General features: G+C 44.0%; 1 protein-coding gene across 2 annotated transcripts in view; it reads left to right on the forward strand.

Annotated features, from left to right (window-relative positions):
- Positions 1 to 302: 302 nt before the first annotated feature.
- Positions 303 to 13514, forward strand: part of LOC147897397 (uncharacterized) — an 85595-nt gene continuing 72383 nt past the window's right edge. For both annotated transcript variants that reach the window (XM_087380513.1, XM_087380512.1), the window contains exons 1-4: positions 303 to 463; positions 789 to 839; positions 946 to 991; positions 1072 to 1132. In XM_087380513.1, the coding sequence (XP_087236639.1) occupies positions 330 to 463; positions 789 to 839; positions 946 to 991; positions 1072 to 1132 (292 nt within the window). In that variant the 5' untranslated portion in view covers positions 303 to 329. The remainder of the gene's footprint in view (positions 464 to 788; positions 840 to 945; positions 992 to 1071; positions 1133 to 13514) is intronic.

Genomic DNA, 13514 nt, shown 5'->3' on the forward strand with positions numbered 1-13514 from the left:
CTAGATGTGCGCACATGGCCCGAGTGGAAAGTCACAACACCCTCTCACATGACAGTATGCGAGGGTCGCCGCTTGTCTAGCAGACCGATAGAATTTGCCATCATCACCTACTGGAAAGGCAATCTGTCACAATCAAGCTTGCGCCTTGTGACAATGCCGTGAGGCTTCATGTGGCTTGATGAGTTGGCGGGGCATGCTGCCAAGCGGCTGCGCGCTGCTGATACACATTCCCTATCGTATCACGTGACACGTTTGTCCATCCTACTCACTAAGTCACGTGAGACCGTGTCCCTCCTCATGTGAACTGATGATAATCCATTTGCTCTGCAATGGCGTTCTGTGGTTTCATGGCTTCCAAGTCTTGTGCATTCCCTGCGACCTCCAGTTGCTTCGCCTCTAGAATCTCTCGAGCTCGTGGTGCTCATCACCGTGATCTTTCAGCTTGCTTGGGAGTCTCCCCCGGGTATCTTCCTTCACCCTGCTTTTCCGCGCCCCTTTCAATTTTGCTTTTGCGAAGTTTTTATGTCCTTAGTTGCTCGTTTTCTCTCGTCCAATCCAATTGTTTCTCCTTCTGCTCTTCTGCCTGCGCTGGGCTGATTATCAGTGCAATAGGGAAATTCGTAACGCTGTTGCTTGACGCTGTTGGATTAGCAAGTCTACATTATTAAAGCTGACTACTTGTTTTTATCATGCTTGTTGTTTTCATCTCGATTTTAATGTTTTAATTCTCAGCTTGCATTTTCTTTGTCGAAGCTCATGCTCTCTCAATCATTTTTTTTTCACACTAGGGGTGAACGGGAAACTGGTGATGGAGAACCTTTTTCAAAATTTCATCTCAAGTAGGCGCTTCGTTGGGCCTTGCGACCACGCTTAATTACTTTTTATCGAAAATGGCATGCTTTAAAAATGAGTAAAGAACTAAATCTCTCTTTTCCTTGTCTGCAGAACGCAAGGAAATGGTGTTGAGACCATTCAATTGCTTGAATCGGGGGTGAGATTGGTAACCGATCACTCTCGTAAGGTTGTCCTGCTTAGTTTGAATGGCAACTGACTAAACGTCAGCTTCTTCAGGAAAAAGGATCGGTAGCTAACTCAAGTGATGTCGTGAAACTCTTCAACGATGTTCAACAAAGCAAGTGCTTGTTCCCGTTCTATTACTTCTGTTTAATTTGATGGCTTATTGTATGAAGCTGTCTGTTTGTTTGCCCATGTTATTATAGGCTTGCCGATAAACAGTTTTATGGGTAACCGTAACAATGCGCTGATGCGAATCCAGCACCAGTTTTTATTTTAAAAAAAGGCCCTACGCCCTAAGTTGACTCTCCGCCACCCAAAGAACCAGTTACCATTGTTCAGCAGCAATAGAGAACTTGCATTAAGAGATAATGCTGTGCAAATTTTTTGTTTAGAGCCCGCTACAACTATGCAATACAACATCCCTATGGCATTTGAACGAAAGTGTCGTTGAAGTAAATTTTGTTATTAGGTTATTGGCACTGTTCATTTTGTTTTCATTAGATGAGTTTGGGCAAGTTCCTATGTTTTCACTGTATTTACGGACATGCAAATTTCACCTGATTGTAGCTTTTGTCCAACTTGCTTCGCACGATAGTTCTTTTATGTTGTGGTGTGTTGCCCTATTAGCTACCTTTTTGAAGTTTTTTTTCTTAGAGGTGTTAGTTTGGGGAGAGAATAAAATGCAAGGTCTTGTCTTCTAGCTTGGATGAAATTAGGACAAGACTAAGTTTGCCCTTTGGAGTTCTTGTATGGACATTGGGTGCTCTTTTTGGAATACTGAAAAGCTAGGCTGCCACATGGACAACACATGGGCTGCCATGTGGGCAGCAAGCATAAAAAGCATAAACACAAAACAGGGCTGCCACATGGGCAGCACATAGACTGCCATGTGGGCAGCACTCAAACATGTACCTGGCTGTATTTAGAGCCTGCTGGTGGTAAGATTCGGAGCAGCAACAGTGAAGGGATCTTTGCTAGGAAATTCCGTGATGCCATGTGGCATGCCTTGGAGCGTGCACAGCAGTTGTACTTGTCTGAAAGGACTGTAACAAAGGCGTCTGGAACAGGGACAGGTGGTTGTACGGACTGTGACAGGTGGCTGTACGGAGCTGTACCAGGTGCTTGCTACCAGGAACAGGACAGATAGGCGACTGGCTGGAGTGCAAAATGGACCAAGTAGAAGGCCTGGAAATAGGTGGAATCTATGCAGGAAGGCCTGGGCTAATGGCAGGCTGCCACGTGGCCAGGCAGGTCAGCAAACAGCTGACTGTTCAGGTCAGATACACAGACTGGCTGAATCAGTTTTTTGGGCGAACTGGTTGGCTGTTTTTGGGTCCCCTTGGAGCTATCAGATGGAGCTTTCAGGGCTCATTCTACCATCAATTTGAAGAGCAAATTGTGGAGCAGTCCAGCTTGCCTCAAGGTCCAATCTAGGGGGATTTTGGTGCAGCAAGGGAAGTGGCTGTCCGCAGGGATCAAGGAGCTCAAGAGTCTTCACCATTGGCTGTCCTCAAGAGCCACAAGGAAGATGGGATCACGAAGGAAGCTTGTGCCTCAGATTGGGCTGCATTCAGAGCACCAAATGAACCTGTCTCAGATAGTATTGTGCAAGGACAGCTCATATTTTGCACCTCCAGGTGCATTTTCAGTCTTTTCAGTTGGGGACTTGCTGTTATTTTCAAAACAGATATGCTTGCTAAGGCAAGCTTACTCCAAGGATATAGGTCGTGGGAGATCATTTTTAGTTCAACTCGGAGCTCTTTGGGGAGGCATTTCGCAGCCAATTTGCTTGGGTTTCGGTTTGGTAAACTTTCAGTTTTGTTACTGCTTGCATTGGGCGTTCTTTTCTCGTTCCATTGCTTGCATTTGTTGGCCCTCGTGCGGCTAGGGTTTGCCTTTGTTGCAAGTACAATCAAGATTCAGTTGGGTTTATGCCTTGTTGAGCCAAGCTTTGGTTGGTTTTTGAGGGAAAATTTTGAGATTGTAGCACATATTCCAGCATGGGATCTTTTTGGTATATGTAAGGGGCATCCTCAAGCATAGTATAGGCTTTGGCAGTGATCTCTGTTACTTAAGCAGGGTGTTGTTTACATGCAAGTGAACTTTGTTGAATTTCTTTGCCTTTTGTTGTGTGCTCCAATGGCACATCAAAATCCGAATGATGTGTTTTAGTTGCTTGTCCAAGACGATCGGTTGTATGGCACCAACTATGCTCTTTGGAAGTTTTTGATTCACAATTTGTTGGTTGCCAAGGGCTTCTAGGATTATTGTTACGCTCAAGTCGAGGCAACATGACCTCGGAAGGGTCAGTTGACATTTTCCTTTAAAGGATCAATGTTTGTTTTATATTTGTTTGGGCTTCATGTAAATTATAAAAAAGGAATCAAGGTCAAGGGCCTTGGTGAGGGTGACATGGCACTAGACTAGGTGGATCCAAGGCTAAGGGACTGAAATGGATGAAATGTGCCAAGGGGCAAATGGTTTTAATGATATCCCAAGAGAGGGGTAAATGATGCATTAAGGAGGGACCCTAAAATGAAGACGTGGCATACTAGATCCATCTAGGGAATTTTGGGGCTTGGTGGAAATTAAGTAAGCAAAAGCTTCAACGTAACGAGTGTGAAGAAGAGAGAGCTTACTACTTACCACCGAGATCGGCTGGGAGGTGATTTCGTGTGCCTGTGCCCGTGATTTGATGTAAAGCTAGGAGTAAGCAGGTTTGCATATAATCTTTGGTATCAGAGCGGTCGTGATTGGGTTGGATCAAGGACTCATCAGCATGACGATCTGAGGGAACGATTTGGCGACGGACAATATGGAGCTGGGATCTTGTCTTATGGGATGAGTAGAAGACTAAGGTGGTAGATTGTTTGCGTTGTCTGGTTCGGGCCATCAGGTAGTTCATTAGTTTGGGTGGACGTTGAACATCAGGGTGGTGCACGCACTGGTCACGACTTGTTGACTGTCGAGCTGACGAACCTGAAGAGAGTGATCGGTAATATCACTGCATCATATTGAGCGGATGACACTGGTGGTTTTGGGTTAGCACGCAGTAGCCCCACTTATTGTTCAGCAAGGAATCGACATACGGAAGGGCAATTAAAAGCTGGATATTCTTTTGCATAAAAAAGCCTTGGCTATTCGTCTAAAGGAGCAGGGCGTGAAGAAATTATGTAACGGGAGGCCGGTTGGGAAGGAAACTAGAAACATGCTAAGGAGGGATATCGGGACTTGAGCATAACACTTTACCATCATATGATACTCTTAAACTAGATGATGAGTGAAGGACCGGAGCCACAGCAGTGGTAACTTCTGAAGGAACCTTGTCAGGACCAGCCTCCTTCAGCCCAAGATAACTCCTCATCCGTGAAAAAGAGCATACTAGGGGAAGACTAACCAAGCCATCCTCACTTTCCTCTAGACATTTTCACAAAATACTTGTCAAGAGGCGTCACTGTCACTGAAGTAAAATTCCACTTGTCGAAGAATTGAGCGGAGGTCTTCTCGTCGAAGAAAGGTTCCATGAAGCCGAAATAACTCTGTATGGTTGCAGTTCGCAGATGATCGCACCACCCACCACCCATGAGACCAGTCTGGCGTGTGTTGATCGCGTGGAGATACCAGGGGGCTTTCGATTTCTTTTTTCCCTCTGTTTTATTTTTTTGGTTTAAATTTCTAAAGCTTCGAGGTGTGTGAGCTGGATTGGGAGCGAAATTATGCTTTGGATTTAAGGATTTGAGGTTTCTGAGATTGCAGGAGTTTTCCTAGCATAGGGAAAAGTGGTTTTGACTGCAATTTGATAAATGTCTGGTCAGCTGTAAATTTGGAAGTTGGACCTTCGAATTGTAAATACAGTTTCAAGTGTTGTTTTATATTTATTTATTAAAAAAAAAAACACCACCACCCATTGACCTAAATGAAAGTAGAAGAAGAAGCTTCTAGGATGGATCCCGTAGAGTCGGGAGTCCGGCCAACCGTGCAGGTGTCGCACCCAGCAGGTCATACATTATCTAGTAGAATTGCAATGTTAGAGGATGCCTTGCAACAGATTTTAGCGCAACAGTTACAAGCAAATGTAGGGCAATCTGAGCTCAGAAAAATGGTTCATAGTATGTCTGCTAGACCATCTCGTGAAGAGAAAGGTAAATTTCTAATGGAACCGGAGTCCAATGTTCATACGGTCGAGCCTAGGAGGGCTAAGGTGCCTAATATTGCCAATTATAGGCTAGAAAAGTATTCTGGTCGGATGTCTGACGGTAGTTCCGATATCATTGAGACCTGGTTATACAAATGGGACGAGGCCTTCGCCATTTGTGAAATCAGGAATGATATGAAGAAAATCCTCAAGGCCACCCATATGTTTAATGAGGCAGCGGATAGGTGGTGGATAAAATAGCTACAACCAACCGACTCGTTCGTGAAAGACAGCCAATACCACTCATAAATCGATAGAAATTATGCTTTCATAAGCTCTCCCTCACTCCCTCTCTCTGAAGATGCACTAGGGCCCATGACAAATCGTCGGGCTGGACTCCCCCGAAGGTCTTTATTCATGAGAGAAAATCTGTTACAGAAGTTCAGCGTAGAGCTGTTTTGGAATATCTCTATCTCTCTCTACATTCCCAAAACGTGAGAAATCCACTTTTTTACAAGAGCTTCAAGCTCCATTCAAATTGGCAACATGCCACTTGTCTAAAATCTAGAATAAATCCTATCACATGCCACTAAGGGCCATTCTGGAGTCTTCAAAGCTCTCGGTCACACGAACCGCCTCCTAGATGCTTGTCAGGCTCCCATTACGCTTAGGAAAAATAATCCTTCCTAGTACCTGCAACAATTAATTAAAGCGCACCACCATGGTACCCATTAATTGTTAGCGCTTTGCATGCAAATCACACACTGTGGACTAATCCTAGTCACGGTGGGCGTCCCCACTGAACACATGTGCACATCTAAACAAATATATGTTCAAATAAATATATATATTCTCTAGTTGACCGGAGTCAACACTCTTGATTATAATTAAAGAGCTTTGACCAAGGGTCAAGGCGCCTTAATTATAGCCAAGTCTCTCCAACCGAAGTTGGCACATCTTGGTTAACCGGGGTTAACCCTCTTGGCGCATGCCAAGTCTTGTTGACCGAAGTCAACACTCTCTGACCGCAGTCAGGTTTACTTGACTAGAGTCAAGTATCTTTGACCGTAGTCAATCCTTTGACCATTAAAATAACTCTTTGACCATAATTAACACATAAAACTCTTTAATTATGATCAAATAAATGGTCAACTGTACTTTGACTTAGGATATTTACATTGTGGTGACATCCCCTCGGCTTCTATTCAGTTGACCTCAACTGAAAAGCTTCCTTGTAAACATCCAAAAGCTGTGGATAATCGGATAACATGTCTTCGTCCATCCACTTGGCATCTAATGCCGTATAATTCTTGAATTTTACAAGATACCTGTAAAACTCCTTACCCTGAGGGCCTTTACGTACAATATGGTACACAATTTGCTCTGGCTGAAGGACTTCCTCCAGCTCATCCACTTCTGGTGGATCTTCTGATATTGTTTCTGTAGGCTCTGGTTCCTGAAATTTCTTTAGAAGACTCACATGGAATGCATTGTGAATCCTCCAATGCTCTGGCAATGCTAATCTGTATGCAACCTCATTTATTCTTTCTGTAACCCTGAAAGGGCCATAGTATCTGGGAGATAACTTTGCATACACTTTCTGTTTGCCTTTAAACTTGCGGAGCGTAGCTTTTTCAAACCTCAAAAGTACCCAATCCCCTTCCTTGAGATCTAATTGTCTCCTATGTTTATCTGCAGCTCTTTTATGTTTCTCTTGAGACCTTTCAATTGCTGTCCGGACTTGGCTGTAAGCTGTCTGGAGGTCTCTCACAAACTGATCAGCTGCAAATATTTCATCTTTGGTCCTCAATATAGGTGGCAAAATCACCTTCCCATATATGACTTCAAAAGGGGCTTTCCCTGTAGAGCTATGTATTGTATTATTGTAAGCAAACTCTACTAACTGTAGGTACTTTTCCCAGTCTGAACTTTGGTCACCCACGTAGCATTTCAGCATATCCAAAATTGTAGAATTTGCTACTTCACTTTGACCATCTGTCTGGGGATGGAAAGAAGAAGAAAAATTCAGATTCGTCCCCATGTTATCAAATAAAGCTCTCCAGAATAGACTGGTCATTCTGGGATCTCGATCACTAACAATGGACTTAGGCATACCATGATGTTTAAAAATTTGTGCCATGAACAGCTTAGCCATATGATCTGCCTTTATGGTTTTGCGAACCGGAATGAAATGAGCTTGCTTGCTGAATCTATCTATGATAGTCCAAATCCCATCATTCCCTGACTTTGATCTCGGCAAATCAAAAATAAAGTCCATTGTAATACTTTCCCATGGTGCCTGAGGCACGGGAAGAGGCATAAGTAGGCCAGGTGCCTTCCGTCTATCATACTTCATTTTCTGACACGTAAGGCATTCAGTAACAAACTGATGTATATCTTTCCGCATTCCTGGCCAAAAGAAATACCTCTCTAGTGCTAGAGTTGTTGCTGTAATTCCTCTATGTCCAGCATAGGGAGGTGCATGGCATTCCCCCAAAATCTTTTTCCTCATCTCCTGGGTGATGCATAGGCAATCATCTTTCATTAAATACCCATCTTTCAGGGAATAGTGACTGGTGGATTGCCCCTCTTGCATTTGCTGTAAAATTTCACCAAAATCAGGATCATGAGCATATTGCTCCTTCATGCCTTCCAGGTCCTGATGATAAGCAATAGTTACATTATTGACCTGGGGTCTTCGGGACAAGGCATCTGCCACTCTGTTCCGAATTCCTGGAGTATGGACAATCTGAAAATGATACATTGACAGCATATTTGCCCATTTCATATGCTTCTCGGAAAGCTTAGTCTGAGTCAAAAAGTATCTCAGACTTTGGTGATCTGTTTTGACAGTAAAATCTGCACCCAAAAGATAGTGTTTCCATGTATGAATGGCATGAATTACAGCCAATAACTCTTTCTCATAGATTCCTAGATATCTTTCTGCATCCCGAAGTCGCTTGCTTTCATAGGCTACTACATGACCATTCTGATGCAATGCAGCCCCAACACATTCTCCACAAGCATCGCAATCCACATCAAAAGACTGATAAAGATCCGGAACTACCAAAATAGGCTCTGTAGTCAACTTCTCCTTGAGTGTATTGAATGCTTTCTTCTGTGATAATCCCCATGTGAAGGCTGCATTTTTCTTAGTAAGGTCATGTAATGGAGCTGCGATATCAGCAAAATGTCTGATAAACCTTCTGTAGTAAGAACACAGGCCTAAGAAGCTTCAAACTTCATGCACAGTTTTCAGCTCTGGCCATTCCTGAATGGCACGGATCTTCGCTGGATCCATTTGTATCCCATTCTTGGATATTATATGCCCCAGATAGTGAATTTCTTCCAAGAAGAACTCACTTTTCTTGCTGTTTGCATAGAGCTGATGATTTCTCAGCTCTTGAAACACTATAGCAAGATGTTCTCTGTGCTCTTCCTCTGTCTTAGAAAAAACTAAGATATCATCAAAGAAAGTACCCGTAAAATGCCTGTACTTCCGGAAGATGCGATCCATCATTCTATTGAATGTGGCTGGAGCATTTGTCAACCCAAAAGGCATCACTAAGTATTCATACAACCCGAATGTAGTGCGGAATGCTGTCTTGTGCACATCCTGAGGCTGTATCCTCACTTGGTGGTAGCCACTCTTTAAGTCTATCCTGCTGAAAACTGAAGCTCCATTTAACTGATCCAGGACATCATCAATGCGCGGAATAGGGAATCTATTCTTGATGGTCATTTTGTTCAGTGCGCGATAATCAACGCACATACGGAATGAACCATCTTTCTTCTGTACTAACAGTACAGGGGAACAAAAAGGAGACGAGCTGGGCTGAATCAACCCTTTGGACAGCAAGTCCTGTACCTGAGCCATAATCTCCTCTCTCTGAGTCGCACTGACTCTATAAGGTGGTCTGTTTGGTGGCTCACTACCAGGCATTAACTCTATCTGATGATCTTCTGGTCTCTGTGGGGGTAACTCCCCTGGCAAAACATCAGAAAAGCAATCTTTAAAGTTTACAAGAAACTGAAACTTATCTTTGTCTGCATCATTCATTTCAGCATGCCTATCATTCTCTTTTTCTTTTACAAAAACCATGTACGCAGAAATTGCAGACTTTATTGCTTTACCGCATGAAACATCAGATACAATGGGGATAGTGTCCCCTTTATTCCTGGCAATTAAACGCTGATTTTTTCCTCTATGCACAAACTCCAGCACTCTTTCAGGAAGAGTCAACTTCACTGCCTTGCGGTGAAACCAAGGCATCCCCAGAACTACATCATAATGTTTCAGTGGAGAAATGAAGAAGTCTTCCTGATCCACATAACTTTGAACATGAAGACGGAGCTTCCCTATCAAGGGAGTAACTGGCACAGGATTCCCACAAAACATTTGATCGGCATCCAAAGCCCTGCCTAACTCTTCCGTCTTTATTCCCAGCCTCAGGGCTAGATCCTCTGATATGAAATTATCAGTAGCCCCTGGATCAAATAAAATTAGCGCTTGCTGGTCTCTAACTTTGCCCCATGATAGCAGCAATTCTCGTTCTTCTGGGTTCAAAGCATGACCCAAGTATATCAGGAATTCCCCCCGCCATTGGCTTTTGCGGTCCTCGTGGCTTCTCTGCCTCTTTTCCCTTCAAAGTTGAAGGCTTTTCTGGGCACTGGGCAGCCACATGCCCCTCTTTACCGCACCTGAAGCATTTCCCATCTCTACGGAATTCCGCTATCTGTTCAGGGGTGAATAGAGATTTGCCCTTATAAGTCTTTGAAAACTGAGTACCCCTCGGCTTCTGAGGCTGAAATCCTTTCTTTTCAGCCTTGGGATACTCTTTCTTTTCTGATTTTGGAAAATCAGTTTTCTTTTTATCAGCACGTCCTGCATGCAAGGATGGCACTGTAGATGGATCTTGTAGCGGCACAAGACTCGCTACTAAAGCTGAATGCATAAGATCTTGAATATTCTTTGCCCCCAAAGCATTCACTACTGCCTGAATTCTTGGAGTGAGACCTGCTCTGTACTTCCTCATTTGGGTGCCTTTGGAGATCTTTTTGAAAGGTGCAACCTGCAAATAAGCATCCCAAAACTTTTGGTTGTACCCATCCACTGTATCTCCTGCATCCATGTGCAAGCTGTCCCAGTCTTGAAGAACATGGTCTCTAAACTGTTTAGGCATAAACTGCTGGTAGAAGGCTTTCTTGAAGTCCTTCCACTTCCTTGGGGCTGACCCACCTGTGGTTTGTGCACTCCACCATGCACTAGCCGTTGCTGTCAAGTGTAAACTGACCATTCTTAACTTGGAGGATTCTGAAAATTTTTCAGTACCGAATGCAGCATCAAACTGTCTGATAAACTGCAATGCTTTGTCTGTATGACCATACTGTCCATTGTAGGTCATAAACTTGACAGATTTTCCTCCCTCTTTAAATTCCTTGGTCGCTTTGGAAGACTTTCTCTTCCTAGACTTCTTGTGTTTCCTTCTTTTCCTGGATGGTTTATCTGATAAGGAAGAAGAAGACACAGAAGTCGAACTCGAGGTAGACGGTGATGGACTAGGAGATCGGTGATAATGCCTCGATCTCTTTTTACTATGGGACCGTCTCCTATGAGATCTATGAGATCTCTCTCTCTCAGGCTGTACACGAGAGTGTGCCTTTGGCATTGACACGTCATATACTGGATTAGGCATAGCTTCTGCTTGAAACAAATGCTGAGCCCTGGGATCCCTTTTGAGATTTTCCAGCTCTTGTATACGAGTGCGTACCATCTGTTCAAATTCTTGTTGAGTTTGCGGCACATTTCTCTGTCCTGGATGTACATCCCTATCTTGTGAATCCCACTGGATAGGTGATTGATCCATATTCTGAGATCTGCAGATTTCTCACACCGTGCAGGTAACTAATGCACACTACCTTTGCTTTTCCAACAGAAAAAGTACCTCAACAAGAGGTGTTTTGCATTCACAATCTATGCCAGTACTGGCTGTCAGTTCAAGGCATATACCCACACAGTTGCCAAAGCGTCAACAACTATATTGCCCTTTTCTGGCTGCTGCAGATGGCTTCAAAAGGCATCTGTTTTTCCCTCTTTTTACTGCTCAAAGGCATGCATACTCTTTTTCTGCAAATCTCTGATTTCTCTGTTTTTCTGCTGTTTTCTGACAGTAAAGTCTGACAAACAGGTGAAAATTGCTAGCAGAAACAGTCTCTGCAACTTTTTTTTTTTTTTTTGGGGGAAAAGAACAGTAACCAGATGGAGTAACTGGCTAGTTACTCTAACCAGACTGACTGGTTCTGGTCTGGTTAGTTTGCAACTGGACCAACTGGACTGGTCACAGTCTGGTTACAGTGACCAGACTAGACTGGTTGGGTCAACTAACTGGACCTCTAACCAGTCCACTAACCAAGGTTGAGTTAGATTAACCCCTGGTCAGCGATGTCAGCATCCATGTCACCTGTCAGAATGCCAGGTCATCTCACACGTGCATGCCACGTCATCTGCTGAGCTGGCTGCCACATGTACTGCCACGTCAGCACCTGCACATGCGGACGCCACGTCACCTGTGTGCCACGTGTCTGCTGAGCTGTCTGCTAGCATGGACTGCCACGTCATCAGGCCCACTACTCATCTGCCACGTCAGCGTCAGCACGTGTCCTCCTAGGTGGCATCGCTGTTCGTCACGCAAACGCCGTGTTACAATACGTCGTGCGTGAGGACCAGGTGTGCCCGCATGACAGCATCAATATTCCCTCTATTTCCTCCTAGCCCTCCGCCCTGAGCATACGCAATCGTCTGCTCCTCGTCTGCATACGATGTCTATCGTATCAGTTATCGCCGGCGTATTCTCCTTCGTCTGCCATCATCGGACCTATGGCAGTGGAGCTCATTTGCGCTATCAATAGCCACATCGTCGTCTGCTCGCTACTTGCATCGACGTCTAGACCGATAACTTTGTTGGCAGCTCTTCTTGCGCTATGCCGTCACTTTTCTGCGTCACAGACCTGCACTCTTCAACCTTGCTTGGATCGTCACTTCCTAGGAAGGAAATGAGACCTTACGCTCTGATACCAATACAACCGACTCGTTCGTGAAAGACAGCCAATACCACTCATAAATCGACAGAAATTATGCTTTCATAAGCTCTCCCTCACTCCCTCTCTCTGAAGATGCACTAGGGCTCAGGACGAATCGTCGGGCTGGACCCCCCCGAAGGTCTTTATTCATGAGAGAAAATCTGTTACAGAAGTTCAGCGTAGAGCTGTTTTGGAACCTCTCTCTCTCTCTCTACATTCCCAAAACGTGAGAAATCCACTTTTTTACAAGAGCTTCAAGCTCCATTCAAATTGGCAACATGCCACTTGTCTAAAATCTAGAATAAATCCTATTACATGCCACTAAGGGCCATTCTGGAGTCTTCAAAGCTCTCGGTCACACGAACCGCCTCCTAGATGCTTGTCAGGCTCCCATTACGCTTAGGAAAAATAATCCTTCCTAGTACCTGCAACAATTAATTAAAGCGCACCACCATGGTACCCATTAATTGTTAGCGCTTTGCATGCAAATAACACACTGTGGAGTAATCCTAGTCACGGTGGGCGTCCCCACTGAACACATGTGCACATCTAAACAAATATATATTCAAATAAATATATATATTCTCTGGTTGACCGGAGTCAACACTCTTGATTATAATTAAAGAGCTTTGACCAAGGGTCAAGGCGCTTTAATTATAGCCAAGTCTCTCCAACTGAAGTTGGCACATCTTGGTTAACCGGGGTTAACCCTCTTGGCGCATGCCAAGTCTTGTTGACCGAAGTCAACACTCTCTGACCGCAGTTAGGTTTACTTGACTAGAGTCAAGTATCTTTGACCGTAGTCAATCCTTTGACCATTAAAATAACTCTTTGACCATAATTAACACATATAAAACTTTTTAATTATGATCAAATAAATGGTCAACTGTACTTTGACTTAGGATATTTACATTGTGGTGACAATAGCAGAACGATGGAGTGACATCCACTACTTGGGAGGGGTTTAAAAAAGAATTTAGAAAACACTACTTACCTCCTGACGAAGCATCCCGAGCTTGGGATCAGTATCGAAACCTTCGTCAGAGAAATTTATCAGTGGCAGAATACACTGATAAGTTCAGAGAAAGTGTAATGAAGGTTGATGAACCTCTACCTCGGTCAATCCAAGTAAAAGATTTTATCTTTGGATTGAATGATCGAATCAAGATGGAAGTTCGGGCTAAGTATGCGAACATGCTGGATGAAGCAATTGCCATAGCCCTGAACTATGAGGATGCAAAAGGGAACATACGAAGTGGGTTTGTGTAGGTTGGGACTCAAT

The sequence above is a fragment of the Dipteris shenzhenensis genome, chromosome 10 (genome assembly GCF_047967505.1).
Source record: "Dipteris shenzhenensis isolate YYH24624 ecotype China chromosome 10, Dip_SZ_1.0, whole genome shotgun sequence".
Lineage (NCBI taxonomy): Eukaryota > Viridiplantae > Streptophyta > Polypodiopsida > Gleicheniales > Dipteridaceae > Dipteris > Dipteris shenzhenensis.